Source organism: Urocitellus parryii, chromosome 4 (assembly GCF_045843805.1).
Source record: "Urocitellus parryii isolate mUroPar1 chromosome 4, mUroPar1.hap1, whole genome shotgun sequence".
NCBI lineage: Eukaryota > Metazoa > Chordata > Mammalia > Rodentia > Sciuridae > Urocitellus > Urocitellus parryii.
Genome location: NC_135534.1, coordinates 142,618,791 through 142,642,872, shown reverse-complemented (window position 1 = coordinate 142,642,872; position 24,082 = coordinate 142,618,791). Strand labels below are relative to the sequence as shown.

At 40.8% G+C, this 24,082-nt stretch overlaps 1 protein-coding gene and 1 pseudogene across 4 annotated transcripts in view; both read left to right on the top strand.

Moving 5' to 3' along the window:
• Tjp2 (tight junction protein 2) overlaps positions 1–24,082 on the top strand; it is a 145,813-nt gene that overhangs the window by 107,479 nt on the left and 14,252 nt on the right. For all 4 annotated transcript variants that reach the window (XM_077797015.1, XM_026389271.2, XM_026389270.2 and 1 more), the window contains 14 exons: positions 2,051–2,153; positions 3,303–3,912; positions 7,334–7,437; positions 8,952–9,105; positions 12,092–12,200; positions 12,299–12,429; positions 13,146–13,212; positions 14,149–14,299; positions 17,848–17,956; positions 19,066–19,276; positions 20,317–20,504; positions 20,969–21,064; positions 22,094–22,173; positions 23,325–23,535. In XM_077797015.1, the coding sequence (XP_077653141.1) occupies positions 2,051–2,153; positions 3,303–3,912; positions 7,334–7,437; positions 8,952–9,105; positions 12,092–12,200; positions 12,299–12,429; positions 13,146–13,212; positions 14,149–14,299; positions 17,848–17,956; positions 19,066–19,276; positions 20,317–20,504; positions 20,969–21,064; positions 22,094–22,173; positions 23,325–23,535 (2,324 nt within the window). The remainder of the gene's footprint in view (positions 1–2,050; positions 2,154–3,302; positions 3,913–7,333; positions 7,438–8,951; positions 9,106–12,091; positions 12,201–12,298; positions 12,430–13,145; positions 13,213–14,148; positions 14,300–17,847; positions 17,957–19,065; positions 19,277–20,316; positions 20,505–20,968; positions 21,065–22,093; positions 22,174–23,324; positions 23,536–24,082) is intronic.
• Positions 653–1,476, top strand: LOC113183047 (acidic leucine-rich nuclear phosphoprotein 32 family member D-like; annotated as a pseudogene).

The following is a 24,082-nucleotide window of genomic DNA, read 5'->3' as shown; positions in this document are numbered from 1 at the left end:
TGAAGTCCATATGGTCCTGTGAAAGTTTGTAGTCTTTGATATGAGCAATGTGAAATTTTAAAATATTTTTTGGGGTCAGTTAAAGGAATACAATTCTGTGTTCTTAAAATTTCTTTTTTTCTTTCCTTTTTTTGGCTGTGCTGGGGTTGAACTTGGGGCTTGTTTGCATGCTCTACCACTGAACTTATACCCCCAACCTTTAAAATTTCTTTAGGAATCTGATGCAGGCTCTTGACTTGCTTCCCTCCAAACAAGCACAAATGGGTATATACTTATTTTGGGAGAGTGTTCGTAGATTTTTCTGAAGCCCTCCATGTACCTCACTAACAGAAGACAGATACAGAAATTTCTTTGAGTACAGATCTCACCGTTACTAGGTGCCTGCTGGGGTGGCCCAGTGGTCTGGGGGCAGTCCTCTTTCTTCCTAAGTGGTCTGCGCTCCAGCCCCCTTTTCCCTCCATGGTTTCTCTCCGCTCCCGCGAGTAACTTGGCCCTGGGGGCTCCGCTCGCCCACCGCATGGGACCGCGCTGCTGGCCGCTGCAGCCAGCAGATCCCCTCTGACGGCCCTTGCCGCGCAGGCCTCCCCCCTCCGCCCCTCCGCGGAAAGTTAAGTTTGAAGAGGGGGGACGAGGGAAACATGGACATGAAGACATGAAGAGGAGGATCCACCTGGGGCTGAGGAACAGGACCCCAGCAGCTCCTTTGGTCTTGCCCCAAATAGGCCAGAGCCCTGTGACTATTTGTTGGAAATTAAAAGGTTGGAGAACTTGTCTTGGACAATTGCAAATCAAATGATGGAAAAATTGAGGGCTTAACTGCTGAATTTGTGAACTTGGGAGTTCCTCAGTTTAATAAATGTAGGCTTGATTTCAGTTTCAAATCTCCCCAAGCTACCTAAATTGAAAAAGCTTGAGCTCAGTGACAGTAGAATCTATGGAGGTCTGGATATGTTAGCAGAAAAACTTCCAAATCTCACACATCTAGATTTAAGCGGAAATAAACTGAAAGACATCAGCACCTTGGAACCTTTGAAAAAGTTGGATTTTCTGAAGAGCCTGGATCTTTTTAACTATGAAATCACTAATCTGAATGATTACGGAGAGAGTGTGTTCAGGCGCCTGCCCCAGCTGACCTACCTGGATGCTATGATCGAGAAGGTGGGGAAGCCCCTGACTCAGATGCAGAGGTGGATGGTGTGGATGAAGAAGAGGAGGATGAAGAAGGAGAAGATGAGGAAGATGAGGATGAGGATGGTGAGGAGGAAGAGTTTGATGAAGAAGATGAAGATGAAGAAGAAGATGTAGAGGGGGAAGAAGATGAAGATGAGGTCAGCAGGGAGGAAGAAGAATTTGGGCATGATGGAGAAGTAGATGAAGATGAAGAAGACGAGGATGAGGATGAGGATGAAGAGGAGGAAGAAAGCGGGAAAAGTGAAGAGGAAGAGAGAAACAGATGATGAAGGAGAAGATGATTAAGACCCCAGATATACTGCAAAACAGAACTGTTCAGTATTGGTTGGACTGCTCATGGATTTGATAGCTGTTTAAAAAAGAAAAAAAAAAAAAAAAGGTAGCTGTGATACAAACTCCACAATGTCCACCCACCCAAAGAGCCAAAGAATAGTTCCTGTGACATTCTGCCTTCCTCCTTTTAGTCCCTCTTGGTAATCCACCACCAAGCTTGGGACTTTGCCCCAACAAAATTGTAAGCATTGTTAGGTTTTTTGTGTAAGACTCTTGCCGTAGCATGGATAGCTGTGATTGGTGAGTCAACTATCCGTGGCTACCAGTCACACCGAGATTGTAACAGCATTTTTACTTTCTGTACAACAAAAAAGCTTTGTAAATAAAATCTTAACATTTTGAAAAAAAAATTGAGCTCTGTGGCTCAATTTCTTTCCTCAGAAGAACTCTGACCAAGTTGACTGATCTTTGGGAGCCCTTTAATAAGCATCTTGGGTCAATTTGCTGCTTATGTTCTACCTAAATAAATGATTTCCATCGAGTAGATGGGAGTTTTTCATGACTTGTTTTTATTTCTTGTTTACAGAGAAAATGACAGGGTGGTCATGGTTAATGGCACCCCCATGGAGGATGTGCTCCATTCATTTGCAGTTCAGCAGCTGAGAAAAAGTGGGAAGATTGCTGCCATTGTAAGTACTGGCTTGGCTTTCGGCTTGCCTCACCAGCATTTTGTTTTTATGCCCAGAAGAAAATTACCGCTTGCTTCTGAGCATTTGATAGAATTACGTAACCTAGGGCCCACTAGCTTCTTGTGTCCTTAGTGCTTTTGGAGGGTGATGTTATGGGTGATGTGAAGATGTGCATAAGCCATCCGTCTGGCCTTTTCCTCGTCCTTCTCCTAAGGCTAGCAGTTCTCCTATCTAGGCAACATCACGATGTCATGACAGTTCTTACTTCAGCATGAATCTAAGAATAAGGACGTTCTTCTAAGTACCATAATGCTATTAACATAGTTAAGAAAATTTGTATTTCTGCAGTATGACCTGATATTCAGTGCATATCTCAAGATGTCTTTTATAGTCTTTTCTTCTTCCAGGATCCACGTTTAATCATCTAATTATTTCTTTACTCTCTTTTAATCTAGAAGGGTACCTTTTTTCCCTTGCCTCTCTCCCTCCTTTCACTGTGTGTGTGTGTGTGTGTGTGTGTGTGTGTAGGTGGAGAGGGTTTACTGGGAATTGAACTTCCATTGAGCTATAATTCCAGCCCTTTTTATTTTTGATTTTGATACAGGATCTCGCTAAGTTGCCCAGGCTGGTCACAAAGTTGTTATCCTTTTGCCTCAGCCTCATGAGTCACTGGGATTATAAGCATGTGCCTGGCACCCCTTCTTTTTAGTGGTATTAAATTTTGGAAGAGTCTAGGCAGTTACATATAGAATGTCTCACTTTCTGAATCTTCATAATATAGAGAGTTCTGGCCTCTGAGGCTTTTTGCTCTCGATGGAAGCAGGTGTTCTTATTATTCTCCATTTGAGACAGGGAATGCAGAGCCTTCACAGTTATTGTCTTATTTTAACTCCCTGAGGTTTTAACTGACTCTGGTTCCTGATGAGAAACCCAAGACTTAGTGCACAGGCAGGGTCATAGCTGATTGTTTAAGAGACAGAGGGTTATTTTTGTTTGTTTGTTTGTTGGGGGGGGGGGTTTCTTCATTTTCTGATGCTGTGAGTGAAGAGGGACCTGTTTTATTGAAACTAGCACCAGCACCCTGACCACCTCCTTCTCTGTGTTGAATTGCGGCTGTCCTGCATCCAACAGTGTCTGTCTTGTTGACAGGTAGTCAAGAGGCCCCGGAAGGTGCAGGTGGCGCCGCTGCAGGGCAGCCCACCCCTCAGTCAGGATGACCGGGCTTTTGAGGCGATGGACGACTTTGACGGTGGAAGTTTCCGCAGCGGGTACAGCGAGAGGAGCCGGCATAGCAGCCACGACAGGCTGAGCCACAGCTGGGAGGACGAAAGGGGCCGTCCCTACCAGCGGGCATACAGCCGGGAGCGGGACCGCAGCCGCGGCCGGAGCCTGGAGCGCGGCCTGGACCAGGACTATGGACGCGCCCGAGACCGCAGTCGTGGCCGGAGCCTGGAGCGCGGCCTGGACCACGGCTTTGGACCACCCCGGGACCGCAGCCGTGGCCGGAGCATTGACCGGGACTATGAGCGTGCCTATCACCAGGCCTACGAGCCCGAAGATCGCACCTACAGCCCTCCCACCGAGCACCGCCGCAGGGCGCAGCCCGATGCCCGCTACGAGGGCGCCAGGAGCCACAGCCGAGAGCACCTGCATTCCCGCAGCCCCAGCCCCCAGCCCAGGGCTCGGCCAGAGCACACTGGCCAGTCAGACTCGGACAGGCCCATTGGGGTCCTTCTGATGAAAAGCAAACCTAATGAAGGTAGGTGGAAAACAAGCACTGTGCTACTAGTTATAACCAGCTCTTCCATAGCACCTCCTAGGTGCCCAGCTTTGACCTCATTGCGGGTCACCTGTTGGCTCATTTAATTCTTACACACTGCACCCTAAGGGAGCACCACCTGTACCATTATTTTATAGACAAAGAAACAGGCATGGAAGAGTCCATTGCCCTGTGCAATAGTTTCACCATGGCAAAACCAGGCTCTCCAAGTTTGGCTTTGCATTACCAGGCCAGTGGTTCTCTAAGTAGCATACCACCTGGACACTTGTTACAATGCAGATTCTTAGGCCTCACCCCAGCCCCATGGAATCAGAAACATGGAGTGGCCCTGGGGCCTGCAGGTAGTGGGCTTCTCAAGCTAAAGAAACCAAGAGAGAAGACAGTTCTCCAGCACTTCTTGATTTTCTGTTCTATGCCAGGAGCTATGCTGGGTAAATATTCTCTTATTTAATCTTTATAAGAACCCTGTGTGGAAGGAGGTTTTATTCTAGTGCTGTAGGTCAGGAATACCATGATATAGGGAGGTGTTTGGGTAGATCTGTGGTGGAGGTGGTCTCTGCCACACCCATTTTATCACATCCAAGAGGCATCAAAACTCTATATTGCAGCTAGAGAAGCAGTTAGCACCTGTAGTTCATAGGTGAAGATTCTGAGACTCAGATGGGGAAGCAACTTGCCCGTCGTGAAGCCAGTATGTAGATGATGGAGCTAGAACTCAAACTCCATCCCTTGGGAGTAGCTGATAGGAGATCAGTAGGTGAGTGAACAGGGCTTGAGAGCCTATTGTTGAGCTAATCCTAGCATCAGTACTTGTCTTCTGACTTAAAAATTTCTTCTAACATATCTTATCTCCTTTTGCTCTCCAATAGTTATTATTTCTAGAGAAAAAAAGATGAAAAGTGCCCCCACCCCCAAGCAAAGTGAAAGTGAAAGACCTCCTGCTTTTCAGTTTGGGGATTTGCATTTAAATAGCCTGCCAAATGAGAGGGCTTGTTTTCTCTTAATTTTTCATAAAGGGTTGAGTTATATAACCAGGTGCCTATTGAAAATAACTGAAGAATAATGTGAGGGGCTGAGTGGGGTTCAGGGTGAGAAAATAAAGCTGAAAGCTGAGAACACATCATCCTGAGGAAGGTGCATCTTAGGTGTAATGATTTCACAGAATTTTTATAACTCTTGTGAGGAGGTGATCATTCAAGAACCCTCAAGCAGAATAAGAACCACCCTGTATCTAGATTGACAGATGGGATGTAGAGAAGTTTTGAGAGTGAGAATATGATAAGAGACACCTCTTTAAGTGTCTGACCTCATGCTTTGGGGCATGCACCCAGGATCTTAAGTTCCTGAATGCACTGCTTTTCAAACTTCTCCTTTCTTTCTCCTTTTGCTCTTCCTCCACCTTCTTCCCTCTTTCCCTAGCTCCTGCCATGAAAATAACTATTTCTTGTAAACAATCATAGAAGCACCTCTGACAGAAGTTTGGTGGAACATTACGTATTCAGTGTGGTGTACCTGAGAATTCCATTACATTAAATTTTTAAAATACTGGTTGCAGCCCACTAAGTTGATCTCAAACCCCACAATTTAGAAACACATTATCCTAAGAGACTGCCCCCATCATGACCAGTCTTAGTAACTCAAGGGGAAAAAAGGGGGTTATGCCTCTGTGTTCATACAGTGTTTTGCTTTTTCTTGGCCATTTTGTTCCCCAAATCAGGAAATCACCATATGAACAATTCCACTTCTGTGTGTGTGTGTGTGTGTGTGTGTGTGTGTGTGTGTTTTGTGGGGGGAGCATTTGCTGGGGACTGGACCCAGGGCCTCACATGTGCTAGGAAAGTGCTCTCCCACTGAACTACAGCCTCAGCCCTCCACTTTAAAAGAATTTTTTTCTCCCTTTGCTAAGATTATGTAATAACTTAGCTTTCACTGTCTAGTGTGCATAAGAATAGTGTGTACATAAGAAGTTCAACAATAGGTCAGACATACATTTGATTAAGGAAAAAATACCATCAATTCATAGGCTCATTTCATTGGGCACCATATCACCTTGCATATCAAGGTCTTAGAAGCTGGTCAGCTGATTTCTTCATTTAAGAAATGCCCACACATACATTAACACATCTATTTGCAGAGGTATAACAGAAGTGCAATTTTTGAGAAGATAGAGGGGGTATTGATATATAAGAAAGAAATTATTCAGTCAGACTTGTCAGCTTTGTGTCCGGGGCTGCGATGCTGTTTGACTAGTAGAGCGTCATCACCCATGAAGGTAGAGGAGTCCTCACCCTTCCTGTTTGGTATTCTTATCAGCTCCTTGTGTATGTGAGGGATTCAGGTTTACTGTAAACCATCAAAAACTTAATTTTTAAATTTACTTCATAACTTTCCTGAATTAGAGAAAGTTACTGTTTTATAATAAGATTTTCTTTCAGAACAGTGGTGATAATTTTAAAAAAATGAATGTATTTGTTTTCAGACTTCTAGATTGTGATAGCTTCTTAAAGTAACCAAAATTCATCCTTAAAATGCATGTTTTTACAGGTTTAATAAGGAAAATCAGAATAGTTTGAAGAATATTTAAAATATTTAAAAATACACATCCTTAGTTAATGTGTTATTTTCATTTGATGGTAATGCCAAGTGCATGAACACCCAGAGCTCTGCTGGCTTTAGTTGAATTCTTTCAGAATTGCCTTGCCTGTCTTACTGCTTTTCTTCACACACTGAACTTTCAGCACATGACCCTGTACCGGTTACATTGTTACAGAAGGGAGTATTGCGTACTTCCTTTTGGGGGCAGCCTCATTGTCAGCAGAAGATGTGCTGAGTTGCTTTTTTGTTTCCAACATTTTATTTGAAAAGTATTAATTTTGTAGTACACCTATAGCCTTCACCCAGTTCTACCAATTGTTAACATTTTGCTACATTTGCTTTCTATGTCCTTTTCCTCCCTTTTTTCTTTGAACCCCCTTGAAAGTAAGTTATAAGCAGCTTCACTCATTACCAGTAAATATTCCAGCAGGTGAAATCTCTCAAGAATAAGAACATTCTCCTATATCACAATGCCACTGTCACACTTAAGGAAATAAACATTAATAGCCCGTCATATATTATAATATAGCTCATTTTGGAATTAGTCCAAAATATTGTGACCCATCCCCTCCCCTGTGCTGGATCAAGGATCTATGGAGTTCATGCACTGCCTTTGGCTTTTATGTCTCTTTTTAAATGTGGAATAATTCCTTTGCCTCTTTTTTTTTTTAAATGACCTTGATTTTTTTTTAAAATAAGAGTCTAGGCCCATAACAATAGAACATTCCACATGATATTAATTTTTTGTAATTTTTTAAATAGTAGCTAGGCTGACATACGTGTGTATTTATGTTTTTGTTTCTAGAGTATGGTCTCCGGCTGGGGAGTCAGATCTTCATCAAGGAGATGACCAGAACAGGTCTGGCAACTAAAGATGGCAATCTTCATGAAGGGGACATAATTCTCAAGGTGGGTGGATGAGGACAGAGAACAGCTATGTTCCTAAATGCATTCCTAGTATGCAACTCCACGTTCAAATGCCAATAAAGAAAAACTTGGCTGTGTTGGGAATCAATAGGAAGAGCAGCACATGCAAGATGATTTTATCAGAAAAACCAGACTCAGGGCTGTAGGTATAGTACTATGGTAGAGCACATGCCAGGCCCTGAGTCCCATCTCCAGCACTGAGGGGAAAAAAAGAAAAAGAAGAAAAACCAGAGAACTAACCTATATAATGTATCCATATGCTCATTGCTCTTTTGCGCTACTTTAATGTCACTTACTTACTTACTCACTTTACTTACTTACTTACTTATTTATTTATTTATTTATTATTTATTTATTTATTTATTTATTTATTTATTTATTTCCCCCTAGTTGTAGATAGACAGAATGCCTTTATTTTATTTGTTTATTTTTATGTGGTGCTGAGGATTAAACCCATGACTCACCCATGCTAGGCAAGCACTCTGCCACTAAGCTACAGCCCCAGCCCCTTTAATGTCACTTTTTAAAAGAAACCTTAAAAAATACTGTCTCTTTTCCTGTTGACTTAAAGTTGAGGTTTTTACTCCTTAAAATAAGGAAAGATGAAAGGGAGAGCGGTAGTATATGAATGCTGGTTAAATTTAATAGTTATCGTAAACCTCTCCAGTGAGGAAACATGTTCCAGTAGTAAACCAAACAATTGTCTTAAGCTTGCAAGTTAAATAAATTAGCAGAGTATACTGCAGCTTTTACATGGTTGCATTTGGGAGCCAGGTATTCAGGATTACGTTTAATTTAAAAGATAATTATTGTTTATTTATTTTTACTCAATGCATTATAGTTATATATAAAATTGTAATGCATTGTTGAAGACCAGTAGAATAGGGGAAGGGGCTCAGGGAAGGGAGGAGGGAAGGGAAGGAAATAGTACTGGTATTGAAATGGAGAAAATTATGTTATATGCATTTATGAATATGTCAGCATGAACCCCATTTTAAAAATAACTTTATTTTATTTATTTTTATGTGGTGCTGAGGATCGAACCCAAGCCTTGTACATGCGACACGAGCGCTCCACCACTGAGTCATAACCCCAACCCCAAACCCATATTATGTATAACTAGTGCATTAATTTTTTTAAGTGTTATTTTCTTAGAGGATTAATTTCCATTTTTCTTATTAACAGTTTTGGTTTTTAAGTTTGCTATGTCTGTAATGGAATGTGAAATTCTGGAGAGTAAGAATTATGGATTCTCTACACAGGACGTGCAGATTAACTTTTTTATGCATAATATACCTGCAACATAATAAACAAAAATATTCATTGCCTAAGGTTAAAAAAAAAAAGATTTTGTTTTTTTATTCAATGATCCTAAGTCCAAGTCTGTCTGAGTATCTGAGCAAAGTCTTTATGTTTGTAGAAGGAAAACATATAAATTGCATGCTTAGCTGTGAAAATTCTATTGTATATAGCATTATTATTTTTCATAAATACAGATCAATGGAACTGTCACTGAGAACATGTCTTTAATGGATGCACGAAAATTGATAGAGAAGTCCAGAGGAAAACTCCAGCTCGTTGTGTTGAGAGATAGCAAGCAGACCCTCATCAACATTCCCTCGCTAAATGACAGTGACTCTGAAATAGAAGGTAAGGAAAAAGGATGGTGGGGAGCTTAGCCAAAAGTCAGTAGGACCATTGGCCTTGCATTCTCATCCGGTTAGCAAAGCCAGCCAGTCAGAAGTTGAATTTCCAGTGAAGTGTTCTCTTTTAAACTTTAATTTCAAAAGTTAAGTGTTCGGTTGTTATTTGTTTATTAAGTGTCTACTGAAATTAGGTTTCCAGTATGAAATTCTGGTGCACTTGTAAACTCCCAGAGAACTCTTAATTAAGCCACTGAAATCAAAACCTGTAGCGGGAAGGTGGCATGCACCTGTAGTCCCAGCCACCTTGGAGTGTGAGATGGGAGGATCACTTGAGCCCAGGAGCCTGGGCAACATACACCCTGATTCAAGAAAACAAATATATGTCTGAGCAGTTTGGAGAACTAACCTGTATAATGTGTCAGTTTGCTCATTGCTCTTTTCCTGCATTTGCTTGTGTGTTTTTTTTAAAAGTGGCTGTTAGTATTTCCAATAGAGAAGGCAATCTGGAGTAACATATGTGCACACTATAATAAAGAATCAGTCCAGATAGCTCGATATTGTGGTGTTCAATCCAGGTCACCTTTTCTCTTTTTAAAAGTTATATTCATTTCTCTAATATGAATTATATATACTCCATAAGGAGTCATATTCTATCCTGCTTGACCATTCGCTATTATTTTTGTGCAGAAAAGTTGAGAAAATGTTAAGTTTCTAAGATTTCAAACAAGCTTTTGGTTTTTAAAAAAGAATTTCAAATAACCCAATCAACAAATGGGCCAAGGACCTGAACAGACACTTCTCAGAGGAGGACATACAGCCAATCAACAAGTACATAAAAAAATGCTCACCATCTCTAGCAGTCAGAGAAATGCAAATCAAAACCACCCTAAGATTGGCAGCCATTATGAAGACAAACAACAAGAAGTGCTGGCGAGGATGTGGGGAAAAGGGTACACTTGTGCATTGCTGGTGGGACTACAAATTGGTGCGGCCAATTTGGAAAGTAGTATGGAGATTCCTTGGAAAGCTGGGAATGGAACCACCATTTGACCCAGCTATTCCCCTTCTCAGACTGTTCCCTAAAGACCTCAAAAGAGCGTACTATAGGGATACTGCTACATCGATGTTCATAGCAGCACAATTCACAATAGCTAGACTGTGGAACCAACCTAGATACCCTTCAATAGATGAATGGATAAAAAAAAAAATATGGCATTTATACACAATGGAGTAGTCATCTGCACTAAAAAATGACAAAATCATGGCATTTTCAGGGAAATGGATGGCATTAGAGCAGATTATCCTAAGTGAAGCAAGCCAATCCCTAAAAAACAAATGCCAAATATCTTCTTTGATATAAGGAGAGCAACTAAGAACAGAGCAGGGAGGAAGAACATGAGAAGAAGATTAACATTAAACATGGACGAGAGGTGGGAGGGAAAGGGAGAGAGAAGGGAAATTGCATGGAAATGGAAGGAGACCCTCATTGTTATACAAAATTACATATAAGAGGAAGTGAGGGGAAAGGGAAAAAAAAACAAGGGAGAGAAATGAATTACAGTAGATGGGGTAGAGAGAGAAGATGGGAGGGGAGGGGAGGGGAGAGGGGATAGGAAGGGGATAGGAAAGGCAGCAGAATACAACAGACACTAGTATGGCAGTATGTAAAAACATGGATGTATAACCAATGTGATTCTGCAATCTGTATACGAGGTAAAAATGGGAGTTCATAACCCACTTGAATCAAATATATGAAATATGATATGTCAAGAGCTTTGTAATGTTTTTGAACAACTAATAATAAAAATTTAAAAAAAAAAGAATTTATTTTTAAAACATAAAAATTTGGGCCTGGAGTTGTGGCTCAGTGGTAGAGCACTTGTCTAGCACATGTGAGGCACTAAATTTAATTCTCAGCACCACATAGAAATAAATGAATAAAATAAAGGTCCATCAACAACTAAAAATATATTGTAAAAAATAATTTAAAACTTAAAACTTAATTTGATCTCCAGCATATCACAAGTCTGGTCATGTGGTCACTGCCAAGAGTGCAGTTCAGGAAAGCAAAAAGATTGTGAGGATTAACCCCAGTGTCCTAGGAGTTTGCAGTTTATTTCCATGCTACTCAGAGTGTGGTCCCCAGCACCTCAGCAGCATTAGTGTCATCCGGGAGATTGATAAAACTGCAGAATCTCAAGCCCTACCCCAGAACAACTGTGCCTCAGGAAGATCCCTAGGTGATCTGAATACACATTAAGGTTTGAGAAGCACTCATCTATTTGGTGGGAATGAGCAAATATGTAATACAGTACAGCTGGTCTTCCAGGTCCTTGGTTCTGTATCCTCAGATTCAGTCAACCACAGATTGAATATATGTGGAAAAAGCAATTCCATCAGGTTCCAAGAAACAAAACTTGAATTGTCTCATACTGAGCACTGTGCTGAATCTACATAAATGTAGTAATATTTGGGCACACTCTGCTAAAGCCTCTTGCCATTTAACATATTCAATCTCTCAGAACTCATTGCTTAATACCTCTTTTTCTTGTTATTTTGCTATTTACCTAGCGTTTATATTGTATCAGGCATTATAAGTAATCTTTAGATGTATCTTTAGAGTATACAGGAAGATGTGTGTAGGTTACTTGCAAATACTATGCCATTTTATATAAAGGACTTAAGCATTTGCAGATTTTGGCTGTAGTGAGCCTGAAACTGTTGTCCTGCAGATGTTGAGAATTCACTATAACTGAATTTTCATCCTTCAGAAGCAGTTATAAAGGAATGTGGGATGAAAAGAGAAATGTACAGTTCTGAATCTGACTTCCTCTATATTAATTTTTAATGCCCTTCCCTTAAGGTTAACTTCTTTTTTTTTCCTGCGTCTCTTACATTTCCTATATCTCCTACTGAGGAAATAGCATAATTTCTGATACATATCTTAAATATTTTACTATAAAAGTCTTTTTTTTTTTTTTTTGAAACAGATGTCTCAGAAATAGAGTCAAACCGATCATTTTCTCCAGAAGAGAGACGCCAGCAGTATTCTGATTATGATTATCATTCCTCCAATGAGAAGCTGAAGGAAAGGCCAAGGTGAGATGATATGTATTTCCCTTGCACACTGGGGAGCTACACACATGCATGTTTGTGTATCTGTTACCTCTGAGATGTTAATATAACCTATGCTTTAGTTCAAGGGAGGATACGTCCAACAGATTGTCCAAAATGGGTGCCACACCCACTCCATTCAAGTCCTCTGGGGACACTGCAGCTGCAGTTGTCACAGAAACCAACAAGGAACCCAGATACCAAGAGGAACCAGGTGAGGCTTTAAGACCACTCATTTTGGGGGAGCCTATGGTTTGAATCCAGGATATTGTACATGCAAAGTGCATCCTGCACCACTGAGCTAGACCCCTAACTTGAGACATTCATTTTCAACACTTGAGTTTAGAATCATGAGATTTAGAGAGTTGTTTGAAAGGGAGAGAGAAATTATAAAAACAAACAAACAAACAAACAACTCTCATTCTTAAAATGGTTGAGTCCATCCTCTTTTTATGCCATCAAAATTGATCATATTTGACATATTTGATGGGTGATAGTCCTATTGCTTTCATCCATGATCCCAAACTCATCACCCTAACTCTGCCACCCTGCAGTTATCATCCTGTTTAGTGTGCATAAATATTTATACCTGGGAAATATGTAGTCTCATTATATGATCTTTTAGTTCTAGAAAATATTGTCATCTTATACATGTGCACATTGCATTTTGGTGGTTTGTTTCTCTTCTTAAAATTTTGAGAAAGTATTAGGACCAGCATGCTAATGCTTCAAAATTAAGTTTCACCATAACCCATTATGTCCCACCATTCCAGATATGGGTACCTATGTGGGTACCTATAAAAGCTTAAGCAACAAAAATACCATTTATGGTAACTTTGAAATAATATTTGAATATTTGTTATGTTTTGAAATTTAGAAACTTTCTCTTGCTCATCACATCAGTAACAATGGATGTTTTGTATTCCACAGTTCCTCCACCCAAACCAGCTCCAAGAACTTTTCTTCGTCCTAGTCCTGAAGATGAAGCAATATATGGGTATATATATCCCCCCCCCCCCCCCGCTTTGTGGATGGACACCATACCTTTATTTTATTTGTTTATTTTTGTGTGGTGCTAGGGATCAAACTCAGTGCCTCACAAATGCTAGGCAAGTGCTCCACAGCTGAGCTATAACCCCAGCTCCTCTTTCTCTTTCTTTTTTCTCCTGTTTTCTTTTCCACACTGCTCATCTCCTTAACTGAAATCCAGAAGAATAGGTTTCTTTACCTTTAACCAACCTGTACGGCTGATATTTATGAGAGTGGAATCATTTGTTTGAAAAGCGACTTGTGGAACTAGGTGAACTTGGTGATGATGATGTTCCCTGCTTGCCTGCCTACTTCTCCAGAATATTATTTTGAATATTTGCTTTTGGCAGAGGCATAGCCCCAAACAGGTGAAGCATTGTTAAACCGTGGTGCCTCAGTAGTGACTGCAGTGACATGATGATCCCATTGTGGGGAAGGGAATGGAGGTAACCAGGGCTCTGCACTTGATAATGAGCCTCTGATTCAATGGTGTCAGGAGCAGCAGCTGTATTAGCACCACCTTCCATGGACCAGCTTCTATGTCTTCATTTGACAAAAGCTGAGGATACCTGCAGGTTTTCGTTTAAAAGAATCCTAAACTGAGTGTTGGGTAGCTTAATTTTGGCCCTAATTCTCCCCTTTATTTGCTTTCTCATCTTAAATAAGCTGATGCAAACATTTTATATTTCACCTTCTTCAGTAATGTGAGCCTGCTGGTATTCACCTAACTGTCCCAAGGAGGATAAAATCATAGAATAGATGAGAAAAATGAGATGAATGTCACCTATAAATTGCTTTGTAGATAGACAAAATTAAATCTCTCGTCTGCTAGTGTGCCCTCTCCCCTCCCCTTTGAAAAATGATCTCTCATCTCTTTTTTTTTCTGGAACCAAATTTGTTGCAGCCCTAACACCAAAATGGTGAAGTTCAAGAAGGGAGACAGCGTGGGCCTCCGGTTGGCTGGTGGCAACGATGTTGGGATATTTGTTGCTGGCATTCAAGAGGGCACATCTGCAGAGCAGGAAGGCCTTCAGGAGGGAGACCAGATTCTGAAGGTGAGGGAAGCGCAGCCCTGTTTCCAGAAGTCTCTTGCTGAGTGGGCTTTTCTGGGTGTTCTTCCACAAGGAGGTGGTCATCTTGTGAAAACAGTCAGTGACAAGTGTGTTGATGTCCAGCCCTGAGGTCTTGTCTCACATAGGCCCTGTCTCATCTGCCCTAGAATCCGAAACTCATCCCTTGGTCTGCAAGAGTTTCTAATGTTTAAGACACTATGAATTTAGTAGTTTGATTAATGAAAAAAGTTAAGAGTCTAATTAAGAACCTGCAAGAAAGAAATTTCAATGGGTCTTGTGACCTAATTGAATAGGCATGACTATTAGCATCAGACCCTGTTATCTGAGCCCTGCTCCAGCCTCTCAGTAATTCTGTGACCCTGGCTCCCTCTGAGATGTGGTTTCCAGGTCTCTTGAGTGGAGATGAGAATACCCACCTCTCAGGAACCCTGGCAAGATTAAAAGAGAGTACTTCTAAGGCCCAGAGCACAGTTCCTGGCAGATGACACACAGCTGCCACTCAGTATGTTGTTCACTTTTAAAACCATCCAGGAAAAGAATTCCTGGTTCATAACATTTCGGTAGTTTTTTTCTGTTTCTCTTTATTCTTTTTGCAGTACTAAGGATCAAACCCAGAGCCTTGGGCCTACTTCTCAAGCACTCTACCCCTGAGCTACATCCCTAGCCCAACATATTGGTCATTTTATTAAAATTGCTGTATGTTTGTATAATCTGTTGGTGTTAAACAATTAAAAAATAACTCAATTTTGATATTTAAAGCCAAGTACGCCGTTGCTATAGACATACAGCATGCTAGAGAACTGTCTTCATTGAAATTTTGGAATTTCTTTCCATTCCTGTTTTTTGTTTGTTTGTTTGCTTTTTCCTTGTTAATTTTAGTGGAAAGCCCATATGTCATTTACTGAGGGTCTGGTGAGTGCTTGTAGGCTCAAAGGAGAGGAGAGAGAAATTCACAGAACCCTAGAGAGAACAGCAAAGTACAAAAACAGATGGCTGCTTCCTTCTCAGCACTTGGCTCCATGGCAGTAGTTCAGATTTCATTTCTGGAGTAGGGGAAGGGCAGACCTTGATCATGAGCTTTGCTAAAGCTTTCCAGTGAAACTCTAGACCCTCCTTGGCTCCAGTTGGGCTCCTAGAAGACTTGCGACTTGAGTGAACTCGCCACTTGAGTGTAGCACATGATCCTAGGAAACATGCGCCACCAAATGCTGCTGATAAAAATCCTGTCCAGGTGCCAGCGCATACCACTTTATGCTTAGTAACTATGCTAATGAAGAAGAAGCATATTTCCTAACTGCTGTGAAGCCATCGGGTGTCTGCTGGAGATCTGGAGCTTTTGCTCTTTAAAGTTCAAGGATAAAATAAATCTGTCCTCTTTGTGTTGGGGAGTTGGTGTGGGGGGACAGTGTTTTCTAAATTTTCTAGTGAGCTCATATAGGGATTTAATAGTCCCACCTCCCTGTTTGTCATTATTAAAGACAGGGAGTGTCACTTAATGGGTAAAAAGTCATATTACTCAGCATTTATATTTAAGAAATGGTTGTTTCCTGATCTCACCCCCTGGTGACAAGGAAGAAACTGTGGGAACTGGCTTCTTTTGCAGTAATCCTGTATGGGGAGGTCAGGTGGTGAGGTGGTCCTCTTTCAAGGGTGGGAATAAATTTTCTATGGACTACAAAAGGAGCCCTGAGCTCTGCAAAAGGGTGAAAAAGATTGTGTTTGCCTATCAGGGCCGAGAAGCTGGTACACAATGGTGAGCTGTAGCTGATACAGGATTCTCTAGGCTCACAGCAAACCGGACTGGACCCTGTGGACTACTAAATAGCTCATGAAAGAGGATATTTATCGGAAAGGATGGTGTGGTCTAACCCTCAAAGCGCAAAAGTGCTGCCCTGGCTCTTTTCACTTTCATTTGTTTCCGTGCTGCTTTTCATGCCCAAACTGAATCTGGGAGGTGAACTGTGTCCATAGACTAATGGCATTTTTCAGTTGGAGGGTTTCTAAGTGTGGCTCTGTTCTGCTTTGTAAAGGTGACAGATTGATGTGTGGAATGAAAGCAAGAGTGGTCTGTGCTACCGTGTAATGTCTTACCCAAAACAGAAATATAAATATGTTTATTTTTTCCTGCTTGGCTTGACCCATATCATTGCTTATTATTTATCTGGTATGGTTGTCATTTATCTTTCAGAAACCTTTATGGGATGGAAGAGAGGGGAAAAAATTTTTATTTAGTTTTAAACCAATGAAGCTATCTCACGTGATTTCATTTTGACCTTTGTGGTTTTTTACCTGATTGATGTTCAGCCTCATGTGGCCATAGAGATGGGCAGAGGGACTTCTGATGTCCTCGACCTTACCCCATGGCCCTGATTTATTTAAGTAAATAAATATAAGCATCTACAGCTCATATAAAATCATATATGTAGCCATACAGAAATACAGAAACCACATGAGGAAAGATTAGCACCAAAGTTCAATGATCCCTATTTGGGGACAGAGAGGTGGGAATGACAGTATTTTAAATAATAAATATTGTTACAAAGGAAAAGTTAGCTTGGTTGCTCTAGCAAATCATGTTTTTACTTATTTTTGTCTTTTTTAAAGCACCAGATTAGTTTCAGTCTAATGCCTACTTTCACTTAATCACACATTTGGCCTTAATTAAAGCCCTAAATCAATGATAGTTTAAAAGTAATAAAGCATTTTTTTTATGATTGAAAGGATTTTGTAGCTCTCAATAACTGAAGAAAATATTTCATGGGAATTCTGTATTCTGTATCTTTTCATTTCTATAAAATATTATTAAAACATCCAACACTTCAAGATAATTTTAAGGATACAGAATTCTGGTTTCAAAATATTTTTTCTTGTTATTACAATTTAATTTTATTTTCTCTCTAATTTATTTTCCAAACGCCATTTATAGTGATCCCTATTCAATCACTGAGGAATAAATGGGGGCTTTTTGCCAGAAATAGGTGTGAGCCAGAAGCTTATGTTATAAAGGCCATGTATTAGACTAATGGTTTTTCATAAGGTTGATGCTCTTCAACTTCATAAACACCCTTTGATTTCATAAACACAGGTTAGATGTCTTTCAGGTGATAGGATCTATAGGAGAAGGATGGATTTGATCAGAATCCTTACTTGTGGATTTTATTTTAATGGATCACCAGGTTCCTTTACCACAGACCCCACTGCTGCTTATTACCCATTACCTTCCTGGCCACCTCTATGGGAAACTACAGGAGAGGAGGAGGCAGACATAGCCAAAAGATGGTCCAGGCTAATCCAGTGACAAATCCTTGGTCTAGTGGTTTATTTCTAATTGGATTGGCAATTTGGGGAGGCAAGAAAGTTAGTGGTGCCCATGCAGCTCAGGCCCATGTGGAGGTGCTGGGGAGGGTATAAGTAGAGACACTGAGGATCTTGGTACGTCCTTGTTTTGCTTTGGAAGACTGAACAGAGAGACTAGGTCACTTGACACCTAACTATGAAATCTTTCTCCTCCTGTTTTTCCTTTCTATCAGGTGAACTCACAGGACTTCAGAGGGCTGGTCCGGGAAGATGCTGTACTCTACCTGTTAGAAATCCCCAAAGGTGAAATGGTGGTCATTTTAGCTCAGAGCCGAGCTGATGGTGAGCATGTTTGGTCATTTAGTTTACTTGAGGGAGGTGGGAAGGATGAAAGAGATGTCTTGGAGCCAGAATAGGAAAATACAGGAGTAAGAAAATTGAAATGGATCTTGACGCCTAATCCCAGAGTCACAGGTATATATGGAGAAAACTTGAGTGCTGTTTAACTTTGTACAAAAAATGTTTCCTCCCCATCTACTGAAATAATTCCACTGGTATTGGAATTAAACGGTTTTTCTGAACAGTGATAGGCCATTAAGTTTTGCCTGGAGTTGTTACTGATTTTCCTTATGACAGGTAACCAGAACCACACCAGCTGTTGGCTCCCACCTTGACCAGTGTAACAAGTTGCTTTGTCTTCTCCGGCCTTGTTGTCATCTGTAAAGTGGGGGGCCACCATAGTCTCTTCCCTGCCCATTTCAGAGGGTTGATTGACAGCTGTATTAGTCAGGATTTTCTAGAGAAACAACTCATGGGAGATGTTGGAACCAGTAGGATTTATTATAAGAAATTGGCTCTTAGGATCATGGAGGTTGGCATATCCCAAGATCTGCAGGGTGAATTAAAGGTAGAGACCCTGCAGAGCCAGTTGGAAGGTTTAACCAGGACAGTATGGTTCCATTACAGAGGCTGGGGAGAGCTGAATTCTCAGTTTGAAGGCTACCAAGAGAGAAGAGCAGTGCCCTCTTAACTTGAGGGTGGGTCTCATTTTTTGCTCTCTTCAGGGCTTCAGCTGATTGGATGAGGCCCACCCACATGAGTGAGGACAATATGCTTTACTCAGTCTATCCATTTAAATAATTACTCTCATCCCAAAATACCTTCCCTCTAGAAACATGTAGAAACACTCTCTAGAAACATTTGGAATAATGTTTTGACCAAATGTCTGGGCATCTCCTAGCCCAGGTTATTTGAGACATAACATTGACCATCTCAGCAGCGCATGTAGTTGGTTATACATCCTTCTTCCTGTTAGAGCTGTGATTCCTGTAGGCCCATGCACTGGGTTCACTGGATGCAGGAAGGTGAAGTGGGTAATCAGAGATGGGAGAAACCAGAACTCCGGAAAGATCTTTAAACCAAATGCAGCAAACCATGCTTTTGCCTTTCAGTCTATAGAGACATCCTGGCTTGTGGCAGAGGGGATTCATTTTTTATAAGAAGCCACTTTGAATGTGAGAAGGAAACTCCACAGAGCCTGGCCTTTACCAGAGGGGAGGTCTTTCGAGTGGTAGATACTCTGTATGATGGCAAGCTGGGCCACTGGCTGGCCGTGAGGATCGGGAATGAATTGGAAAAAGGCTTGATCCCCAACAGAAGCAGGTACCTCACATTACACATTTCCACACATCCCTTTAATGCCCCCCACCCCACCCCCCACAAGCCCATAGAATCCCTCCCTTCCTGTGTTAGTCAGCTTTCTGTCACTGTGACAAAAATGCCCGAGAAAAACAACTTCAAGGAGGAAAGATTTATTTTGGCTCATGATTTCAGAAGTTTCAGTCATTCAGTTGACCCCATCACTGTGGCCTCGAAGTGAGACAGAACATCATGGTGGGGAGTACGTGGTGGAGTAAAGCTGGAAAAAGGAAGGGATTGGGGACAAGATACACCCTTTAAGAACGTGTCCCAGTGACCTACTTTCTCTAACTAGGCCCTTCTTCCTAAAGTTTTCCCCACTTCCCAGTAGTGCCACCAGCTTGTGACCAACCCTTCAGCACATGAGCCTGTAGGGCACTTTCCAGGTCCAAACTATAAACTCCTCAAATGACCTCTCCCGCATGATCTCATCTACTTATCATCATCTACTTGTTTTGAGAATGTGGCCTGGAACTGGAAATAGCCACCAGCCCGTTTGCAATGAGTGTCTTGCATCACATGCTTGGTTGTTGGGCTTGACTGTGTCTGACAGTTTCCCAAGGAATGTCCACCGCCTTGCACAACATATGCAGGAGGGACTGAATGGTTGAACTGTCTCTGGTCTCCTTCCTTGGGAGAGGCTATATATCCCAGCGAATGCCTGTTAGTTGGTTTAGGGATCTAGGAAAGATACCTGTATTTTAGTAGGAGTTCCAGTTGTATTTACTATGCATTTACTTACATACCAGGTGAGCCAAATTGAGTGTTTTTATCACTGAACTCCTTCTGGTGGATTTCATTGAGAACCCTGCCTTTTTTTGGCCTCTGTGGGGAAATGAAGGTCCCCATGTCCTGTCCTCCCCCCTTAGAAACATCTTCATTGTCAAGCTGAATCTTCTCTAATCCAAGTTATTAAGCAAAACTGACTAGATCTGGTTCATGACGTGCACATGTGCCACGTGTCCTGGCTCTAGAGATTCATTTCCCATGCTTTCTTCTCTCAGAGCTGAACAGATGGCCAGTGTCCAGAATGCCCAGAGAGACAATGCTGGGGACAGGGCAGATTTTTGGAGAATGCGTGGCCAGAGATCTGGGGTGAAGAAGAACCTAAGGAAGAGTCGGGAAGACTTAACAGCTGCTGTGTCTGTTAGCACCAAGTTCCCAGCTTACGAGAGGGTCTTGCTGCGAGAAGGTGAGGAGGCCCCGTGGGGCCAAGAAGTGGTCCACCTGGGCTCTGTGCTTGTTCTCCTTCACTTCCAGGCTGCAGTGGTGAAGTCCTAACTTACCTCCATCACTGACACCAAAGGCAGGGTGTACAGTTGGAATCATACACTAACATGGAGCCTGACTTCCAAAATATTACTGTTCAGATTCCTCAGTGGAGGCAAGTTTGCACGACCAAAAAAAAAAAAAAAAACTTTTAATACCACCACTCCAAAGTTTTTATATATTACCCATAGCAATGTTTATCTTTAAAAATGGTGGGGATAGTGAAGGCATGTCCTTTAGAAAAGAACTGGGTTCAATTGTGGGTGGGAGAACACAATTTCTCTCATTTAATTAGGTTATTTTCAAAAGCCTATGTAATCCCTTTGCTTCTTACCTGAACAGTGAGGCACATGTGTTATTTTAGTGGCCTGTCTTGTTTCATTTCAGCTGGTTTCAAGAGACCTGTGGTATTATTCGGCCCCATAGCAGACATAGCAATGGAAAAGTTGGCCAACGAGTTACCTGACTTGTTCCAAACTGCTAGTAAGTCTGTCAGTGATGTTTTCCAGAATTTTTAGTTTGAAAAATTTCTAACATACATTAAAATCAAAAGAATAATGAACATTCTCATATCTTTCACCTGACCACTGGTTGTTATTAACATTTTGCCATATCCACTTTCTTTCCTCTATAACTTCCATGCAAATACACATACACCACACACACACACACACTCACTCCCATACTTATCTTTCTGAACCATTTAGAAATTGAGAACATCATAACACTTTATTCCTAAATTATATGCATGAATCTCCTAAGAACAAGCACATTCTTTTAAGCAGTCAAAATACCATTACCATATCAGTGGCCAAGAAATTGAACACTGATACAGTGATATTCAGGTTGAGAATCCCTAGTCTGCAAGTCTAAGATCCCAAATACTCCAAAATTTGCAGCTTATTGAACACGAACATGGTGTCACAAGTTGAAGATCTCACATCTGACCTCCTGTGACAAATTACTAAAAATACTGCACAAAATTACCTTCAGTTTATGTGTAAAAGATGAAGCAAATGAATTTCGGTTTTATACCTGTATTCCATTTCCTAAATATTTTTATTATGTATATGCAAATATTTAAAAACCCAAGCCCTTCTAGTTCCAAACATTTCTGATAAGCAAAACTCAACCTGTATGCTATATATAGTCAATTTTTCATATTTCCTCAGTTGTCCCAATTATGTCCCACTTCCAAGAATCATGCATTACATTTGATTTTAATTTTAATTTTTGTTTGTGGTTTTTCTTATGTTTCTTTCTTTGTTTTTTTAACCTTACTCGGAACATTGACAGTTTGAAGAGTCCAAACCAATTGTCTCATAGAGCATTCCCTATCAGATTGGCCTAACCATTTCCCCATGGTTATCTTTCTGATAAACAAATATTAGGATCCTTCCCACTGCATCACATGAGGAGACACTTAATGTCCGGTGTCCCATTGTTGTTGATGCTAGATTGGAACATTGATTGTCACTTATTTCTAAAATTAGCTCCACTTTGCTTTTGCAGAAACAGAACCCAAAGATGCAGGATCTGAGAAATCCAGTGGAGTAGTTCGGTTAAATACTGTGAGGCAAATTATTGAGCAGGTGAGAAAATTCACTGGAATGGCATGTTATGAGAAAGAATGGGATCATGGTTTGCTACAATCTCTTTTAGGATAAAAATCTAATTTAATAATTATTAAACATTAATGGTAAAAGTTAATGTACATGCAAGCTGTTTCACTGTGAGGAAACCAGTCACTGTTTTGTGGCAATAATGATTTGTCTCTTCAGCATTATACCAAATAACCTGGGAAGAGTAGTCAGTCCCCCTTTATCCAAGGGAGATGCCTTCGAGGGTTCCTTGTGGGCACCTGAAACCATGGATAGTGTCAAACTTTATATATGCTTTGTTTCTTTCTATACATACATATTTATAATAAATTTTAATTTATAAATCAGGCACAGGCTGGGTATGATGGTGCATCTATAATCCCAGTGGCTCAGGAGACTGAGGCAGGAGGATCCTAGTTCAAAGCCAGCTTCAGCAACTTAGTGAGACTCTGTCTCAAAGTGAAAGAGGACTGGGGGTGTAGTTAAGTACCCCTAGGTTCAATCCTTGATATTAGATAGATAGATAGAGAGAGAGATAGGAAGGAAGGAAGGACATGACCTGGTCAGGTGGCACATGCCTGTAATCCCAGCTACTTGGGAACCTGAGGCAGGAGGATCATAAGTTCAAGGCCAGCCCAGGCAATTTAGCGAGACTCTGTCTCAAAATAGAAAGGACCAAGGATGTAGCTCAGTGGTAGAGTGCCCCTGAGTTCATTCCCCAGTACCACCAAAAGAAGAAAGAACAGGGTACAGCAAGGGATTGATAATAATAATGTAACAAAAATTCGAACAATTATAACAATATACTGTAATAAAGTTACCCGAATGTGGAGTGTCTCTCCCCTCCTCTGCCTTATTATAATATACTCACCCTTGTTTTTACTTGCTCTTGACCTGGCGTAATTGAAACTGCAGAAAGTGAAACCCAAATAAGGGGTGGGAAGACTACTATAATTTTTTTATTAAAAGTTATAAACAATTGATAATATTAAAATGGACATACTGTGAGAGGAAATATTTTCTGCCTTTTGATTCCATTTTGCACTTTTTAACTGAAATAGCTTTTACTTATTAAAACAAACTCTCTGATGCTGTGTTACTTGACATAACCACTTATATGTAACTTCCCCCACCTGTAACAGGATAAGCATGCACTGCTAGATGTGACTCCTAAAGCGGTGGACCTGTTGAATTATACCCAGTGGTTCCCAATTGTGATATTCTTCAATCCAGACTCTAGACAGGGCGTCAAAGCCATGAGGCAGAGGTTGAGTCCAGCATCCAACAAAAGTTCTCGCAAGTTATTTGATCAAGCCAATAAGCTCAAGAAAACTTGTGCACATCTTTTTACAGGTAAGTGAAGTTGAAACTCATCTATGTTCAAAAGTGAGAAAGAGAATTAAAAAAATGAAAGAAGTAAGAAAATAATCTGAATGTAGAGTTTGAAATTGTGCTTGTGACTCCTTCAAAAGTAGTTAATGATATCAGGTATACTAGGCCATGATATTCGTGTATTTATAATACGAACTTTATAATTTTGACTACTTAGATGATCAAAATGATCCGTGATGTGGTTGTCAGTGATCATTTTGAAGAGGTTCAGACTTTCATGGGGGAATACAAGGCTCGTTATCAAACTTACCTCACTGCCCAGCACCCACAGCTCTAGATTTTGTATCATTGTTCTCTGCTGACCATCAATGCATAACTTACAAAGTGAGAGGAACTTGTCTTAATTATTTAAAAACGTCCCCCCAGAAGAAACTTGAAGAATTTGGATATTGGATGATTTTAAGGATTTGTTATTTTTCTTTTTTTATGTGTGATGATAATGTGTGTTTGTATTTTTTTAGTATTTATTTTTTAGTTATAGGTGAACACAATATCTGTATTTTATTTG